Source organism: Polistes dominula, unplaced genomic scaffold (assembly GCF_049000335.1).
Source record: "Polistes dominula isolate Pdom_NZ unplaced genomic scaffold, Pdom_raw_medaka contig_73, whole genome shotgun sequence".
Lineage (NCBI taxonomy): Eukaryota > Metazoa > Arthropoda > Insecta > Hymenoptera > Vespidae > Polistes > Polistes dominula.
This window is the reverse complement of record NW_028300951.1, coordinates 1136646-1154731: the sequence shown is the minus strand read 5'-3', so window position 1 is coordinate 1154731 and position 18086 is coordinate 1136646. Positions and strand designations below refer to the sequence as shown.

At 27.7% G+C, this 18086-nt stretch overlaps 4 protein-coding genes across 5 annotated transcripts; 2 read left to right on the top strand and 2 right to left on the bottom strand.

Annotated features, from left to right (window-relative positions):
* The first annotated feature begins 294 nt into the window (after positions 1-294).
* On the top strand, positions 295-1861 carry amx (TM2 domain-containing protein 3 almondex). The gene is made up of 6 exons (XM_015328015.2): positions 295-535; positions 614-681; positions 803-946; positions 1029-1150; positions 1233-1376; positions 1646-1861. The coding sequence occupies exons 1-6, from the start codon at positions 439-441 to the stop codon at positions 1779-1781; spliced, it is 711 nt and encodes a 236-aa protein (XP_015183501.1). The 5' UTR covers positions 295-438; the 3' UTR covers positions 1782-1861.
* A 103-nt stretch (positions 1862-1964) lies between these two features.
* LOC107070115 (uncharacterized) lies at positions 1965-3973 on the bottom strand. Its single transcript, XM_015328014.2, has 4 exons — positions 2786-3973; positions 2410-2711; positions 2199-2316; positions 1965-2111 (listed from the first exon to the last, which is right to left on the bottom strand). The coding sequence occupies exons 1-4, from the start codon at positions 3971-3973 to the stop codon at positions 2025-2027; spliced, it is 1695 nt and encodes a 564-aa protein (XP_015183500.2). The 3' UTR covers positions 1965-2024.
* Positions 3974-4122: 149 nt separating this feature from the next.
* Positions 4123-6531, top strand: IntS14 (integrator complex subunit 14). The gene is made up of 7 exons (XM_015328012.2): positions 4123-4253; positions 4407-4659; positions 4772-5096; positions 5164-5375; positions 5532-5786; positions 5874-6203; positions 6283-6531. The coding sequence occupies exons 2-7, from the start codon at positions 4477-4479 to the stop codon at positions 6505-6507; spliced, it is 1530 nt and encodes a 509-aa protein (XP_015183498.1). The 5' UTR covers positions 4123-4253; positions 4407-4476; the 3' UTR covers positions 6508-6531.
* On the bottom strand, positions 5897-8427 carry LOC107070114 (pyroglutamyl-peptidase 1). 2 transcript variants are annotated; one of them, XM_089172115.1, is made up of 3 exons: positions 7669-8427; positions 7469-7562; positions 5897-6066 (listed from the first exon to the last, which is right to left on the bottom strand). In XM_089172115.1, the coding sequence occupies exons 1-3, from the start codon at positions 7894-7896 to the stop codon at positions 6044-6046; spliced, it is 345 nt and encodes a 114-aa protein (XP_089028241.1). In that variant the 5' UTR covers positions 7897-8427; the 3' UTR covers positions 5897-6043. The 2 variants fall into 2 exon arrangements, with proteins under 2 accessions (XP_089028241.1, XP_015183499.1); XM_015328013.2 differs by lacking the exon at positions 5897-6066 and having other exon boundaries at positions 6524-7562; positions 7669-8417.
* Between the last annotated feature and the right edge of the window lie 9659 nt (positions 8428-18086).

The following is an 18086-nucleotide window of genomic DNA, read 5'->3' as shown; positions in this document are numbered from 1 at the left end:
AGCGTAATTGGATACATAGATGGTTGCAATCAATGATTATAGTTCCTTTCTCTGACTTCGTATGTGATTGGTTGTAGCGTTTTTAATAAACGCATGTGATTGGTTGTAATTTTATACATTTTTTGGAATCATATTTTATACACTTTATTTATTTTATATCTCTTAAATGTAAATATAATAATAAATTATAATAATATAATAAATTATTTAAATTAGTATTAACAATAATATATAATTGTTTTACATAATTAATGAAAATATATCTTATAGGTTATATTTTTCTTTTCCTCTTCTTCGTTTGGTTTATTTGTTTATGAATAGTAAAAACGATAGGTCGATCCAAGTCAATGAATGTTTTGACATGTGTACAAATAAATTCATTATTTGTTAAATAATATTTTTAAAAATCTAAAATATCATTTCTTTTGTTACGAGAAAATGAACGTAATTCATATTAATTCAAAAAACGTGTTATTTATATTTTTGGCGCTTTTATCACATATTATTAAAGAAGTGAATATGTGCTACGGCAGTGGTAAATATTTTGTTATATATATATATTCATATATTCAAATAGTAAAATAATTTCTTTTTATATTATTTGATATAACAGATCTTCCCAATAATACTATAAAAGCTACTCCTACAAATTCTACGCCTGTTGTTGATGATAATAAAAAGGTAAGAATTTTTTTTGTTTTTTTTTTTTATACACATATTACATTACATGTATATTTGAACTATACATAATTATCTAAAAACATAAGGAGATATAATTGAACAATTGTATGCACTATCGTAGGAAGAAATTTTAGGTTTGTGTCCAGTTGGAGTAAAGTGTATGGATTTAGGAGCAGAATGTTTAAACTGTACTTTCAATTTCAGTTGCATTTATGGAGATGTTTATACTGCAAATTGTACTATACAGGAATATGTTAATTGTTCAGTACGTATCAAATAACCTAACACTTCGTAAATCTATTCGATTACTTTCTCATTTCTCATTTTGTTTGTTTGTTTATAATTAGGGTGCAAAGGTTTTTCAAAAACAATACATATGTCGTTATTGTTATTTAACTGAACATTGGGAACACAAGTGTCATTTAAAAAATTCTTGTAGTTCTGTAGCATCACCTCAGCAATATTACAAGTATGTTAAATTAAAATAATATTATAAAATAATTATATATTACAAGTATTCACTCCTAATGCATACTTCTCTTTTTGTTTAGAACAAATTGTACAGTTAATAGTAACGTATTATGTTTGGGTAGAAGAAAGTTTACGAAGAATATACGATGCAATTGGACGGTAGGATACAAGTGGTCAACTGCATTGATATTGAGCATTACTTTAGGAGGTTTTGGTGCAGATAGGTAATATTTTAATTTTTAATATTATTAAAATGAAACTTCTTATAAAACTCTATACTTATTTAGAGAGAACAATGTGCACGTGCATGTGCATTTTTGTTAGTGTACGTTGCATTCAATAATTGTAAGAAGTTTCATTTCTGTGTCATGTGTGTTTACTGATAAGTATAATATACACTTTTAGTTTTTTTTATATTATTAATGATCTTACTTTTAATTTGTTGATATAATAAAATATTAAAGACATAAGTAATGTTTCAATAACAAAACAGGTTCTATTTGGGACATTGGCAAGAGGGTATTGGAAAATTATTTAGTTTTGGAGGACTCGGTGTATGGACTTTAATTGATGTAATATTAATTTCAATGAGATATTTAGGACCAGCTGATGGATCTCTTTATATTTAATTATTATATTAATCTCGTTATATAAAATTAATGTTAAGATTATTTGACACTTCAGAAATTGAATGTAAAAAAAAAAATAACTTGAGATATTATATATCGTTGTTTCATTAGATCTAATTAGGAAATTTTGTTATAATATGAAATGAATATTTGCTAATATTTTAATCGTGAACTGAAACGATATGTGATATATAGATATATTTATAAATACATGTAATTTTTGTTCTTATTAATATCAATTATTTATTGCTTAATATTTAGTATTTGATTCAAACATTTTTCAATATTTTTAAAGGCAACAATTGTATCCTCGAGATCGTTTTCGTCGATCTGCAAAGTAAAAAAAATATAATGTAAAAATGTATATCTTATTAAAATATTATATTTTATATATTAGATATAGAATTAGACATTTACTAGTATAGACTGATAACCGAGCTGTTTAATCAATCTAAGTTTTAAGTTTAATAATCCATGTGGAATTTTAGAATATCTTAAACACGTAATGTCGTTTAACAAATCTATATGAAATGACCTGTGAAAATTAGAAATATATATATATATGATAACACATGTGCAATTATAAATATTATAATATAAATAATTATTTATTTATTTAAATTATTACCCTAAAGTTAAATGATCGAAACTAACGCCAGGAATATAAATTCCTTTAGCAGGAGAATTGATAAGAACGTTTTGAAGTTTCATTTCTTTTGAAAGTCCACTTACAATTGTGCATACAATTTTAACAGATTTTTGTATTTTCAATGCTACATATACATCAGTAATTAAATCATTTGGTAATTTAATATTCGGAGATTCTATTTGAATGGTATTTAGCAATAAACATAAACTCGCTCGTATTTTCCAAAATTTGTTATTGTACGCTTGAAGAAAAATATTTCTTTTAATGCATTCCTGTATCATCTAAAAAATATTTGTCTATATAAGATATTCATGTGTAAAATATAAATATTATAAATCATAAACGTACAACATACAAATTCAGCTTTATATCCAAGAATCCATAAGGATAACAATATACGTAACAATTCCTTAGGTTCGTCGTAGATAAAAGATTGTATGTTATTAATATAATTAATAATTTCCAACAATTGTACATCCGTTAATTTGTAATTTAATATACAAATGCTCCATAAAAAGCCATCTATGTATTTAGATTTATAGATTTGTTTTTTATAGATAGTATTAGATTTAACTTGAAATGTTTTGTTTATCAATGATAAACTTTCCATAATATCTTCAACCAATCGTTTTAATACATTGGCCTCCGAAAAGTACATATTGGAATATAATTTTAAAATATGAACTGCTGTTATTATGTTATATTTTTTATTACAGTTAACTATTTCATTGTTTAAATTATTCGGATAAAAATCTTTAGAATTTCCAGATAGTCGTAAAACTTTGCACAAAGGTACCAAAAGATTCAAATTATTAATTAGAAATTTAGCTTCAGTTTCTATCAAATTTTCGATATTTTTCATTTGTTTTGGTAATAATTTAACTCCACATTTAAACAATGTCTCAGATACTACGCATTTTTCGAATAAGGACAAATCATCAAATTTGAGATATTTGCAAGATGCTCTAACATCCTTTGTCGCATTCTTATCTTTTCTCAAACCAAAGAAATAAAGACAAAATATTATTTCATCTTTATTAAAAATATTCTTAATTATTCCTGTTTTTAATAATTCGATAGATTTATTATAAAAATTTAATTGTATTATTTTAGAATGTATTATATTATTGAGAAATATCAATGATCTAAAAATATCATAGTACGACATAACCTTCAAAAGATTACAAAACCTATCATCAATATCATTTATTTCATTAATTAATAAATGTACAGGCTGTTGATACATAGATTTTAATAATTCATTTAAAGTTTCTTTCTTTTCATTTTGATTGATATCTGTCAAAGATGAATCATATTGTTTAATATATGTAGTAGTAGCCTTAACCAAATTTTCTTCTATTATATTAGATAAATTTTGTTTAACGTGCATATTATTCTTCAAAGTTTCTTCCAAAACTTGTTGAATTATTAAATTGAACGATTTATAATATTTCACATGAATTACATTATTTCGATTTCTTTCATAAATTCGAAATGCATTAGCAAATAATTTTACAGACCTATGTACATTTCGGTTGAACATATGTAAAATAGAAATAAATGATTAAATGTTATTAAACGATTAATTAATTTATATCGATAAATAATAATAATATTAAATATTTTCAATTAATTCTTTATCTTATGGCTTTTTATGAGAGTATATCAACTTGTATTTCACATTGAATTTATAACGAATATTATTAAAATGTTATTATCATTAACACGTGTGATATGGCACGACGAATACACTTGATTCGAACATAAGAATTATTTCATTGTTTTAGTCATTTTTTTTCTTTCTTTTTAATCAAACGATATACGTAAGTTTATTTAATATATTAGGAAAAACATTAATTGTATATTTCGAAAAAAAAATGTATGTGTTGTCAAATTTGACGTATCAACATTTATAGATACTTTGTAAACTTAACCTATAAAAACATAATAATCATTGCGTTTTTTCCATTTAACAGGTTAAAAGGATAATACAAAAAAAAAATATTAAATATATTTTAATTGAAGTATTTAAATGAATTTATTAAAATGCCAACAGTCATAGCATTAGACGTGTCTCTTTCGATGAGACGTCCAGCAGCAGTTGGATCTTCTGTAGTAAATGATAATTCTCCAAGTGAACAATTATCAAGACATGATTTAGCAGTTCATGGAATAAATGCTTTGCTACACTACTTACAAACTAATTCCAAATTAGAATTTGTTTCTCTGGTAAAACATTAATAAATATATTCTTTTATTTGTGTTTACATTTGTTTTTGTTTTTTTTTTTTGTTTAAATCTACAAGATCATTGAATTTTTCATAGCATAATTTCATTTCAGATATTATTTTCATCACTTTATAAAATAGTATGTCCATTTACTCGTGACTATGATAGTATACGTGAAAAAATAGAATTTATAGAGGAATGCGACAAGACTTGCATCGAAACAGCTTTACATGGTGTCAATAATGCAGTTATGGCAGAATGGGGCAATGCTACAGCTTGTCAAATTGTTTTAATTACAGATGGTAATCCTGGAATTGGACCAATGTCTTTGGGAGATTCATTAAATTCTTTAAATGTGACAAGAGATATGAATCCTTTTCCATTACCTTTTCCATATCCAGGAAAATTAAGTGTTGTTTGTATTGCACCAACTCAAGGTAATATTTTATATTAGATTTATCTTATACATATATATTTTTCATTTATATATTTATATTTTTGTAGATCCAAGCTTATCTGTAGGTTTACCTCTTTATCAACGTCTAATTGATCTAGCTGGATGCGACAGTATTATTTTAGTCCCGGACTCTCCTCTCACAAAGCATTCTGTCGCAGTATGTTTTCAAAAATTAGCAGAGACAAATTACGTGTCTTTCCAAGGCTATCTAAAATGTGGCTATTTGGGTTCACGTATTCTTCTATCTCCACCTCCCATGGTAATTTATTGTATTAATAATTTCTACATAAATGTATATTATTATTATCTATAACCAAAACTTTTTATTATATATATATATATATATATATATATATATATATATATATATATATATATATATATATATATATATATATATATTTTATTTTTTTAGCCATATACAAAAAAGACAGATTTTGAATTGATATCTGGTGTAATGATATCGAAGAATATTGAAATTTGTGGATTTATATCAGTGGCAGATGTTGGTAGTCCAAATGCTATTTCCAGACATTTAATTTTGTCATTGCCCACTGAAAAAAATGCAAATATGCAAGGAGTGATATTGGATGAGGAATCTGATACGGATGAAAATGGCGATGATGGAAACAATGCATCTTTTTGTGTATTACTTCATGGAGCTTTGAAGGTTCTTTATTATTATTATTATTATTATTATAATAACTTATTATATTAGTCTTATAGAAAAGTATTTAATTAAGATCATTATTTGTAGGTAGAAAATATGGCAGCTCTATGTTTATTGAATAATGATTGGTTCGGTTTTATTTATTCCTGGGCAGATACAAAAAAGAAGTCTAATTTAATGTTAACAGTTCTAGAACCAGGAGTTGATATCATACCATGGTTAGGTAATTTCAATAATTTAGGTCCAGCTGATTCAGCTCAAGGAGCACAAGCTTCTTTTCCTGTTAGACCAACAGAGAAAAGAAGTTACACACAAAATGCACCTTCGTGGATTCGACAATTAGGATTACAATCAGATATTCAAAAAATTTTAAGACACGCTAGAAAATTACCCGAGAAGACGCAAAACTTTTACAAGGTACGTTTAAGATGTCATCTGGTAAATTTGTTTTTTTTTTTTGTTAACATTTGAACAATGTTGATCTCTATTTTAATAGGAAGTAAATAGGTTACGCAGAGCAGCAGCTTCTATGGGTTTTGTAGAATTATTAGAAGGTTTAGCGTGTATATTGGAAAGAGAGTGTACATTGTTACCATCTAATTTAAATCCAGATTGTACGATACAATTAGGACACGTTGCTACAATGTTACGAAAACCTGAATATCTTGAACTCAGATATAATATTCCACCTACACGAACGAAATTTCAAGATGGTTCATAATAAAATGACTAAAATATACACTTACCACATTTATGTATTTATATTAAATGTTAAGGTTAACAACAAAAAATGACAGATATTAAATATCAATGGTTTTTTATAAGATAATAGTCAAATTTAATATTTTTTTTATATTACGTAGGGGTTGGAACTTAAATAGTGGCAATTATTTATTCACAACCGATACAAAAGAGTTACATGTTTGCACCTGTTACTGTCTTAGAACCCGTTAGCAGAGCCTGTTATTGTTGATGGTGCGAATGGAACGGTGGTCTACTGCCTGTCGAATCTCTGGAACAGTTCTGAAGCGAATGACACGATGGGTTCCGCATGAAATTGACGGAAATGCAGAAATGGATGCGTCACGACGCTGCTCAGACTCACTTGGAGTGCTATGAGCACGAATGAGAGGCTTTCTTACGCCGTTATCGTAACACTGGATGAGACATGGCAATAGACCGGCTCCATTCACACCATCAACAGAACAGGCTCTGCTAATGGTATACTACGCCTTCCACATCGCTGGCAATGGGTTCTACACAACGCTGGGGTGACTACTTTGAGGGACAGTAACAGGTACAAACATTGTAACTCTTTTGTATCGATTGTGAATAAATAGTTGCCATTATTTATGTTTCAACCTACGTATAACGTTCAATACGTTTTTAATCATCGTTTAAATTTTTAACAAGAAAACATATGATATCGTATAAACCCTTGGCAGTTTGCAGGCTAGAATATACATTAAGATCAGGAACATGAATGAATAATGTTTTGTGTGTTTTAATATTCAATGATTGATAAAATATGTATTCGCATAGATATCTTCCAGCATCGTGAGAAATGCAAGCAGTGCATCCACTTTCTTTTGAATTTTCATTAATACTGTCGCAAAGGTTCTTAACATTTATGTTAGTTTTTAAAGCATGACAAATGTCCTGTGATTCATAGGGACATTTACCATCTATGTCTGGTCGTACGTAGCCTGTATTATGAGCAATATGTTCTATAGTTAAACAACTTGCTTTGTAAGAAACACCGACGTGTATAACAATCTAAAAAAAAAAAAGAAAAAAGAAAACAGTAACAATTAATTATCACATGTTTATTAATAATAATTATTATTTAATTAATTCATGAATTAAACACAGAGCTACGTACTATTGGATCATATTCTTCCCATAATTTAGATATTTCTGTAGACACGTATTGGTAAGATACAGGTATCTGTTTTGTTATTAGTTGAATGTTACATAATTCTGTTTGTGGCCACAATTTAGACAATTCTTTGACAGCTTCCCAACTTGCATTAACAACATGTTTATCAAATGGTCCAAATCCAGTTATCAATATCGTATTTCCATTTACATTCGTTTGATCTTCACGCATTTTTATGACTACTAAATTTCATAGATTTTCACTCAATGAACTTAATCAAATTTTGAATATTCATTTATTATTAGTAATATACTTCTTTACGTAAGAGTATTGTCAAATGTTTACAAAACGATAATACTTGTCATATTTAAATATCACGTTGATAGGTTCAATCTTTTTATTATGTCAACCAATCAAATGTGAAGTTGCATTCTTACAAAGGATATTAATTTTTACAATTTTTATTAAACAATTTAAATAAAATCACATACACACACATACAAATAATTAAAGCAACTCAGAAAATATGCTGTGTTGAGTATCGTGGTTTTATCTAAATTATATTAGTCCTGTTTATTTCATTTGTTGTTTGTAAAAAGATAGAAATGATTAGTTGCAAACTCCATTATCTGAATTCAAATATAAAAGGTGTTATTATTATATAATAAGAATTTATAAATTGTATATTTTGTCTTAAGAAACTATAAATTTTACAGATTGGGATCTCTGGAAGGGGCGTGGCGTAGCAAAATTCGACCTATCTACACTAATTTTGAATTTAGCCACCAGATGGCGTATTCAAGTGCTAGAGATCCCAATAGTGTAGCATAGCATTTACTGTCTTTAACCACTTGACCACCTGACTTTAACCTTTGACTTAACTTCCGGTTTAGGTGGCGTGCGCTACGATTTAACAAACGCTACTGTATCAAATTCTCATAGTTTTGAAGTGTTTCAGTAAAACCAAGATTTTGACAGGTTTCAAATCTTTTTTTTTTGCTTTGGGACCAAGTGCATATTGTTTTTAGACATCTAAAGTACACTTTAAAAAAACATGTGTGTAGATCACACAAGTTAAAAGTGAAACGTTTAATGGATCAAGTTTCGAGAAAATAAGACGAGTGCATATTTATCAGGTGTAGGAGGATAATTTATTATATATTATTATTATAATATTATTTCGTACTTTTTTTTTTCTAATTAATTATTTAATAATTATAATAATGCGCGCCTATAAGGTTGCAACCCTCCAGACACATTTTGAAAATGTTGCTTGCGAGCGCCATCTGTTTGGATGGAATTTTTTTTCTGCCCGAAACATAGGCAACCCGTAATACATGCGTGTATAAACAGTTTGAAGTGAAAAAAAATTCCGTCCCAACAGATGGCGCTCGCAAGCAACATTTTCAAAGTGCGTCTGGAGGGTTGCATACCTACAGGCGTAATATTTTTATATAAATAATGATACAAATGTAATTTTAATTTTGTAATTAGTTAATGCATATTTTTAGAATAATATTTAGTATCTTATATGAAAAGTAAATATTTAAAAATTGAAATTAATCAATGTTAGACATTTAATGATCGTCGTAAAAATAATAAAAGTTTAGAAAGTTGTTCATAATTTTATTCGAGAACGATCCATGACTTATGTGTGTTGTGTGTATGTTTGCGTATATATGTATATTAAAATAATAATCTATAATTAATTATATTTGTTCTTTTAATATTATGTTTGAAATATCATCAATTTTTTTTCTACTTTATCGACTGTTCCTTCACTTTGTCTTAGCTTTTCGGTCGATATAGTAGGAATCTTTGAAAAGATTCAAAAATATTGCTTTGATTGATCGACAGATGGCAATGTATTGTTCGAGAAGACCTTTAAAATACGACGATAATTTTAAATAAGTATTTATTGAGAAAGATAAAATGAAAAGAAAATATTTTCTTGTATAATCATTTCGATAATTTTCTTTTATTTAAATAAAGCATATTTCAAAATTAGCAATAATTAATTATTGTTCTTACCGACTGAACTTAGTCGGTAATAAAAAATTCTTCTTGTATCGATTGGTAAAAAGTTTAAATAACTTTTTGATTTTTTTTTTTAAATTATATTTTTGTCTATAACTATACGTAAAAAATATAATTATAAAAAAATGTTGATTGTAAATAGAATAAAATGGTTTATAATTTAAAAATCATCCTATATAAGTACAATGTCAGATATTTTTATAAAGAATTCGAATTCAACTAAAAATATAATTATCAATTTAATCGTTAAAAAAAAGAATACATTAGTTAGTATAATAATAATAATAAAATAAATAATTTAATAATAATTAAAAAAAAGAAGAAAAAAAACTCTAATAAATATAATTTATTTAATAACGAATGCTCCGTTGAAATCTTACGTACAACACTTATATTATTATTATTATTATTATTGTAATCGTTTAGGAATATAGATGACGTGTAAGATTTAAGTATGGCAACATCATCAAAAGAATGATTTACTTGTATTATCTTAAAAACGATGACACAAGTCAACGATCAGAATAGGCTTGTCGTCGTTCATGTCCGGTTTGTTTCGACATTTTCTTTCTTTATTTCTTTTTATCTCTAGGACCCCGTTAAACATGCGACATTAATTTGCGTAAGGTGTGTTTTCGGGGTGCTACTTGAAAAGGCAACGGATGTGGGTGCGCAATAGAAAGGAGTTGTGTGTCGAACAGAGGAAAATACGAGACGAGACAAGACGAGACAAGACGAGACGAGACGAGAAGGTGAGGAAAAGAAAAGGAGAGCGCACTGACAAGAACGTGTCTCATGGCTCTCCTCTCATTTGCCTTTCAATACAAAGCCTGTGTTGCCTGCTTCTTCTTCTCTTATTCTCTTCTTATTCTCCTCTCTTTTCTATCTTTTCTTCGTCATTATGCACGACACGACCATTGTCGTATCTTGCGCGCGCGTATATCGCATTCATTCATTTCTTTCTACCTGTTCGTATTCCTATCGCGTGGGTGGCCACACACCGTACCGTGTCATTTTCAAAAAAAAAAGAAAAAAAAAAAAAGAAGAAGAAACTTTCCCCTAAATTTTGTCATCCCCCTCTTCCTCTTCCTCCTCCTTCTATCTTTTTTTTCTTTCTCTCGAAACAACAACGATAACAACCTAAGCTCGACTTAGTTCAATGCACCATTATAAATATAACATAATATGCTTTTATTTTCCCATATTTCTCGACTTTTTTTTTTTTCTTTTTTAGTCAGTTGCGTGTGTTTTTTTATTACGACGATTATTCATGGTATTCTATAAAAAATATGTATATGTATAAATGTATATAATTCGAGTAGCGTATATTTAAAGATTTCTATTTCTTTTTTTATTGTCCTACTCTGTCTTTCTATTTACAGAGATCTTTACACGAAGAAAGGTATTTTACACAGGTACACACATATTTATATATATAAATATATATATATATATATATATATATATATATATATATATATATAAGAAGAAGATAGTTTGAGACGTTTTAACGAGCACGTTTCACGCTCGTCGCGTTACTTACATCTTCACGCTTTTGTCTTCACCTTAGCGCCATGTTTCCGGAATACCAGTCTATTACTTATTACTTATTTATTTCTGTATTTCATACTATTTACAAGACGTTTTTTCATTCGTTAAGTATCTTGACCATGTGTCTTAGGATATTAAAGTAAACTACATAATAACTATTTCCTAACTTAGGTAAATTTACGAAATAGGATTTGTTTTATTAGGGAGTTTCGATTTATTTTGTATTTTTGTTAAGTTACACTCAAAGTTATACGTTATTTTGTTTTTTATTATATAATTATTATAATATTTTGTATTGTAATTATTTAATTACTATAATATTTTTTATTATAATTATTTCATTATTATATAATATTATAATAATTATAATATTTATATAATATATATTTTTTATATAATCTTTAATATTAATATATTTATAATTATTGTAATATTATATAAAATATTATAATAATTATTATAATATATATTAATAATAATATATATTTATATTAATTATATAATTTATTATATTTTTTCTGGACTGGTAAGATTCGAACCCGCGATACAAACCACCACGGTTATTATCAATCTCAGACTCTAGCATCGAGCCACAGATCATTTTTTATAATTTATATAATATTAATATATTATAATTATTATAATTTTTTATATATTATAATATTTAATATATTAAATAATTAGTACAATAAATATTATAATAATATCTTATATATTAATTAAGAGTTACATGCAGATATATTATTTAAAAGTTAGTTTCTTTGATAGGGTTAAGTACCTTGACCATGTTTCAAGATATCAAACTTACTACATACACGTTTTATTCCTAATTTAACAAAATAAGATTTGCTTATTTATTAGCAGTCTCGTTTTATTCCTCAATTTTATAAAAAATTACACCAAGAGTTATGCATAATTTTGTTGTAATTAAAAGTCCGTTTTGTTTAAGGACTGAGGTATATCCCATCGTCCCAGTTGGCAGTTTTCCACTTGAGAAGTAACGTAATAGTCCATATAATGGCCGTTAAACGGGCCGGTGGTAGACGAACCGAGGAAAGAATGAACAGAAAGATCTACAACATAAGAAAAAGAAAGAAAGAAAGAAAGAAGGTGGTTGATGGTGATAGTGGTGGTGGTGGTGGTGGACAGCCTTAGGCAAACGGTGGTATGCCAGCCGTACGAGTTTTCGAGGTGAGAGACCACAGACTGTTTGTATCGCTTAACCTAATGAGGATACAGATGGCGATATTGTTGTCGAGCATACTAACTAACACACCATCAAAATGTGTTGTTCCTTTATCGTTCTCGGGGTGAATATGTAAGGGCAGCAGAAAGAAGAATAAGAAGAAGAAGAAGAAGAAGAAGAAGAAGAAGAAGGGAATCGTCGCAAGGTGCCTGCGAAAAGGCTAAAACATTAAAAGATAGATAGATAGAAAGAAAGAAAGAAAGAAATGGAGAGAACTAACTCACTGATCAAAAGGGGTTGCCTCCGTTTGGTTTGATTCTTATCTCAGCCAGCCGGTCGTGACTGCTACCGAGTTGATCGTATATTCTGATAGGAAAGGTGGTACCACCCCACCTTCCTTTTAACTTCTTTTCGCCATAGCGAGAACCTGCGATGCTTAATGCACATTACATATACATGTATTATATACCTGGTATTATAGTACACATACATACATATTATATATATGTAACAACATTACTCGCGGCATTCGACTTTTAGGGATCCAAGCAGATGTGCACAACTCTTGGCTGCACTGCTTACACGGCTGCGCATACCTGCGCATCTGGGCCGTCGCCTTGGGCCCATGAAAGATCTCAGTCAGTTTTACTACTCTTTTACTATAGCTCGTCATTAATTTAATTGTAATTGATACGTCCTTATATATATATATATATGTATGTATATATTGATACTTGTTTTTCTATTAGATTATATTTTCATTTAGTTTTATTATTTTTTTTTTTTTTAAGATGATGTCATTTAGGGGGATTATTTTGATTTGTTTCAGTGTAGTTTTTTAACACTTTAATGGCTTTTACGTTTACGCAGTTAAACGTCGTATCAATATTTTTGAAGAATTAATTTACACAAAGTTTATTTATTTTACGAGCACAAAATTAACAAAAAATAACAAATTTAATTTTATAATAATTTTAACCCTTTGCGTGATGAATACTTTTATCTAAAATGTTTTGTAGGAACAGAATAATTTATTATTAATCGGATTTTAATAATAAATTATATTTTTAATAGTTTTATTATTATATTATATATTTTATTATTATATAATTATTATTATTATATTTATTTTATTATTATATTTATATAATTATTATAATTAATAATTTAAAGTTTTTCTTATATATATATATATATATTATGTGAATATAATTTAATTAATTAATACAAATATTAAATTACTTTATACATAAATATTAACAAACACATATTATGCTTCGAACGATAAGGTTAGTAAATTTTACCAAACGCATATATGCGTCTATAACACTCAAAGGGTTAAATATATAAAATTATAAATAAATAACGACCAATAATTATTATTCCAGTAATCACACGCTAGTTGTATGATCGACCATTACAGTGTTAATGAAATAATTTATTAAAAAAAAAATATATATAATAAATATTAAGAAAAAAAAAAAAACACGTACTCTCTTTGCAATTAGATTTGTTCGTTACGCAATTATCAGATGTGTTGGGTTTTTACTTTCGCATGTACCATTCAAATAGGAATTTTGAAAAAAAAAAAAGTTTACAGTTTGCACACGTTTGAAGTCATTCGAAATCGTGGCTCAGACTCTCGTCCTTATCTTTAAATAATTATCATGACTAATTATCGTGAATACATAATATATAATCATAAAACATATTAATGACTCTTAATTTTGTTTGTTTGTTATTTATCTCTCTTTCTGTCTCTCTTTTTTTTTTTTTTTTACAATTCATCGTAAGACACATCTACCCGAAGAGAAATTGTTTGCATCTGCTCGCGATGGGTCCAAATAGAAGGAAGGAAGGAAGGAAGAAAAAGTTGGACGATGTGTAGTACGCGGTGCTCGTAAAATTACAAGCGGAAAGAATTAAAACGAGTCAGGTATGTGAAAGACCAAACAAAAAAGAAAAAAGAAAAAAAAAGAAAGTAAAAAGTGGAGAAAAACGAATGGTTAACAAGTTGAGCGCCATGTCAGTCATCGATGACTGACAGTTGAATTTACGTTAAGGCCACGTCAGTCACCAATGACTGACACGCACAACTATTTTTCAATACAAAGTAAAACCTGTGGCCTGACAAGAATTTCCATAAAAATTCGTGTGGCGCTCAACGTTTTAAAAGATGTTCGAAATCTGTACTAAGTATTTTTACATACATACACACACACACACATGTAGTGCATACATATGTATATGTATATAGGTATGTATATATGTAAATGTTTTCATAAAAGGAAAGGACGACGAATGAAAAGATCGAAGAATAAGTGCGCGGAGAGCAGCAGTTGTTTAAAAAGAACAGACGCGATTTCACATCGCGCCCGTGATCCGCGATTTCACGGCAGCTGCTCTCTCGGCAGGAAGTGAGACATCATACACGCGTGTGTATGCCGGCTAACTTTCTTGCATAATGTGAAATCGGGAATGAAAAGGTATATCTTATAATAGTAATAGTCTCTTGTCTTTTTAACCCTTTCACCAATCTATTTACTCAAACTTATATTATTACTAAATGTTTTGATAATTATTCATCGGTAATTTAATATTTGTTTATTAATCCTTTGATTGTTAAAGGCGTATATATACGCTATATCACAAATTCATCAATATTATATACGAAAGGCGTAATTTAATATTTGTTTATTAACTTACTTTTCGGAAAGTAGTGAGGTTTCTTCCGAAAATTATTGAGTCGGTTCGTTTGGATCTTATTCTCTTTCTCTCATACCTACGTGGTTATCTCTGTTTATTCTTCTACCCTTATATCTCTTCTACTTACAATCAGGTTTAGTATCGAAATAATATGTGTCCACTCTTTGTAGTATGCAGTCGCACACAAACACACACTTATACAACCAGGAGCGATAGCTACGAAGCATAGCATAAAGAGGAGACCGAGAATAGGAAAAACTGTATAGCTACATTCCGTCTCATTCTCTTGCAAGCTCAATCCTATATGTTTGTCTTTCTTTTTCTCTATATTTAGTATAGTAGCCGTTTCATAGCTTCGTTACATAGCTCCGTTTCCGTTTATTTACTTTTCAGATCACTCTCATTCTAAAGAAGTTTTCATTTCAAAAAGAAAAAAATTAATAAATAGCAAAAGAAAGAATATAAAAAATAAAAGAAATAGATCAAAGAGAGAGAGAGAGAGAGGAATAGAATAATATGTAGATTGAAATAAGTGCTTGGAAATAGAGCAAAAGAAGGCAGCCGGTAGTTTCTTCTATTATTCGTTTAATAAGGCAATTATAGATGCGTTAGTAAAGTCCCGCCCACGGAGAACGGAAGTTCTCGTCGGTCGAAACCTTTAGAAAAGGAGTTTGAACGTTGGCTTTGCTGCGTAAGGTGCCAACCAACACTATCGTTTCGTTAATCGTATTCGAAATTACACGTCAAGCGAGAAACGTTTCTGTTCGTTCGATTGCACCGTGACCGCCGACCGATACTATTTTCATTGTTCATTATTCCATACACATTTGCAAACACGATTCACAGTTCAACCCTCCTCATTCATTTTGTTTTCTTTTTTTTTTTTCTTTTCTTCAACCTTTCTTCTCTAGGATTACTTCTGTAAGATTCTACTCCTTCTTCGTGGAACTTTCGCACGTTTTCGTATGTGAGATACTTTTTGCAAAAAAGAAAAAAAGAAAAATACAAACAAACAAAATTATCGTGTAAAGATCGTTTTACCTTTTTTTTTTTTTTTTTCACAGATTACACGTGCCTGATAATTATTACAGTGGGAAAACAATGTACAAATATTGTTCGATATTTTATTTAACATTTGTCGAATTGAAAAAAAAAAAAAGAAAAAATCAAAGATTAATTATACTCTTGAAATATATTTGTTTTATAATATATATATATATATATATTTTGTCTTTTTGAATTTGAAACACATTCTAAGATTTACTTTTGCCAAGATATTTTAAATGTATTATTATATTTAATAATATTTATTACATTTTTATAATTTTATATTTGTATATTATCACATATATTATATTTATAATTAATTTATAATAAAATAATATAAAAATAATGTTTTTCAATATGGAATGTTTCGTTGCAGTACTTTGCTAGAATTACTTTTTTTTTTCTTTTTTTTTTTTCATGAGAATAATTAAATTTGGTTGTATATAATATTTTGAAAAAAAAAAAAATCTATTTAAAAATGAAATATATATTTCTAACAAATAAGAATATTTGATTAATCTGATAGATAATAAATAGTTTGGTTGGTTTCATTCTATTGTCTTGAAATGAAATTCTATTTTATTTTATCTTTACAAACTTAGGTTCTTTTTTCTTTTTTTTTCTGTAAAAGAGAGACAGAAAGAGAGAAAAGGGATTGTTTGTCGAGTAATAAAAAGGTTTAAGCTATTTTCACATAGCATGGTTAGTTGGAAAATATCAACAATGATGGTTGTGTCCGACGTTCTCTTAAATCCCTGTATATTTCATTCTGGTAAGAGTTTCTTTTTCCACTGTTAACAGTAATAAAGTAAGAGTGAAGTCAAGTAAACGACGTCTAACGCATAAACTTGCTGGTTTATACTTATCTAAACATCTACGCTTCTAGTACTTACTTACTTAAGTACTTACTTTAAATTGCAACTTGACGAAGTTTCGTTTTATTCTTTGCTATGTATTTCTTTGAACCTCGTGAAAGTTTATACCTCGTTAACATGTTTTAAAATCAACGTTTAAATTATTTCCATTAAGAAAAAAAAAAAAAAAAAAAAATAAAAACAAACAAACACAAATGCAAAAATTTCATCGATTGTCTTACACAAAAACAAACAGTTTATAATTTTATTATCAATTTATTATTACAAATTTCAAATACATCCTTATCGTATTTTAATGTCATTAAACACATCTAAATCGATTGAAAGTAGTTTTTTTTTTTTATTTATTTATTATTAAATTTTAATACAAAATTTAGATATTTTTATTTTATAATATCAATATTCTAAATTTTTATATATTATAAATATATAAATTTTATATAACCAAATTTATATATCTTCTTCTTAATAAATATAAATTACGTGTCACGTTGTTTGTCCGCAATGGACTCCTAAATTACTGAACCGATTTTAATTAAATTTTACACACTCTGTGCAGTTTCATTCAACTTGAAAGATAGGATAGTTTATATCTCAATTTATTGCGAATTATTTGTTTATTAATTAAAGTCGTGTCTATCGGAGTGATTGTGAGCCACAACAACGCATGATGAGGCACCCCTAGTATAAAATAAAATATTTATATTATAAAACATTTAATAAATATTATCGCAAGATGTGTTTAAAAAAAAAAAAAGAACAGAAAAATAATCCGTAAAAATATAAAAGTGTTTTTAATAGAAAAGATATGTTAGAAATAATTTTGAAATTAGTTAGTGCGCATGTACGGAAGTTCATTGCATGTTTGAAACTATTTCTTATGTCAATCGATATACTCGTACACTTTATTATCTTTCTATAAACACTAAAGTCAAACGCATAGTTCGTCGACACTTATAATATGCTAACCATCATACTATATTACACGTCGTGACAATCTTTGTAAGTACATACATACA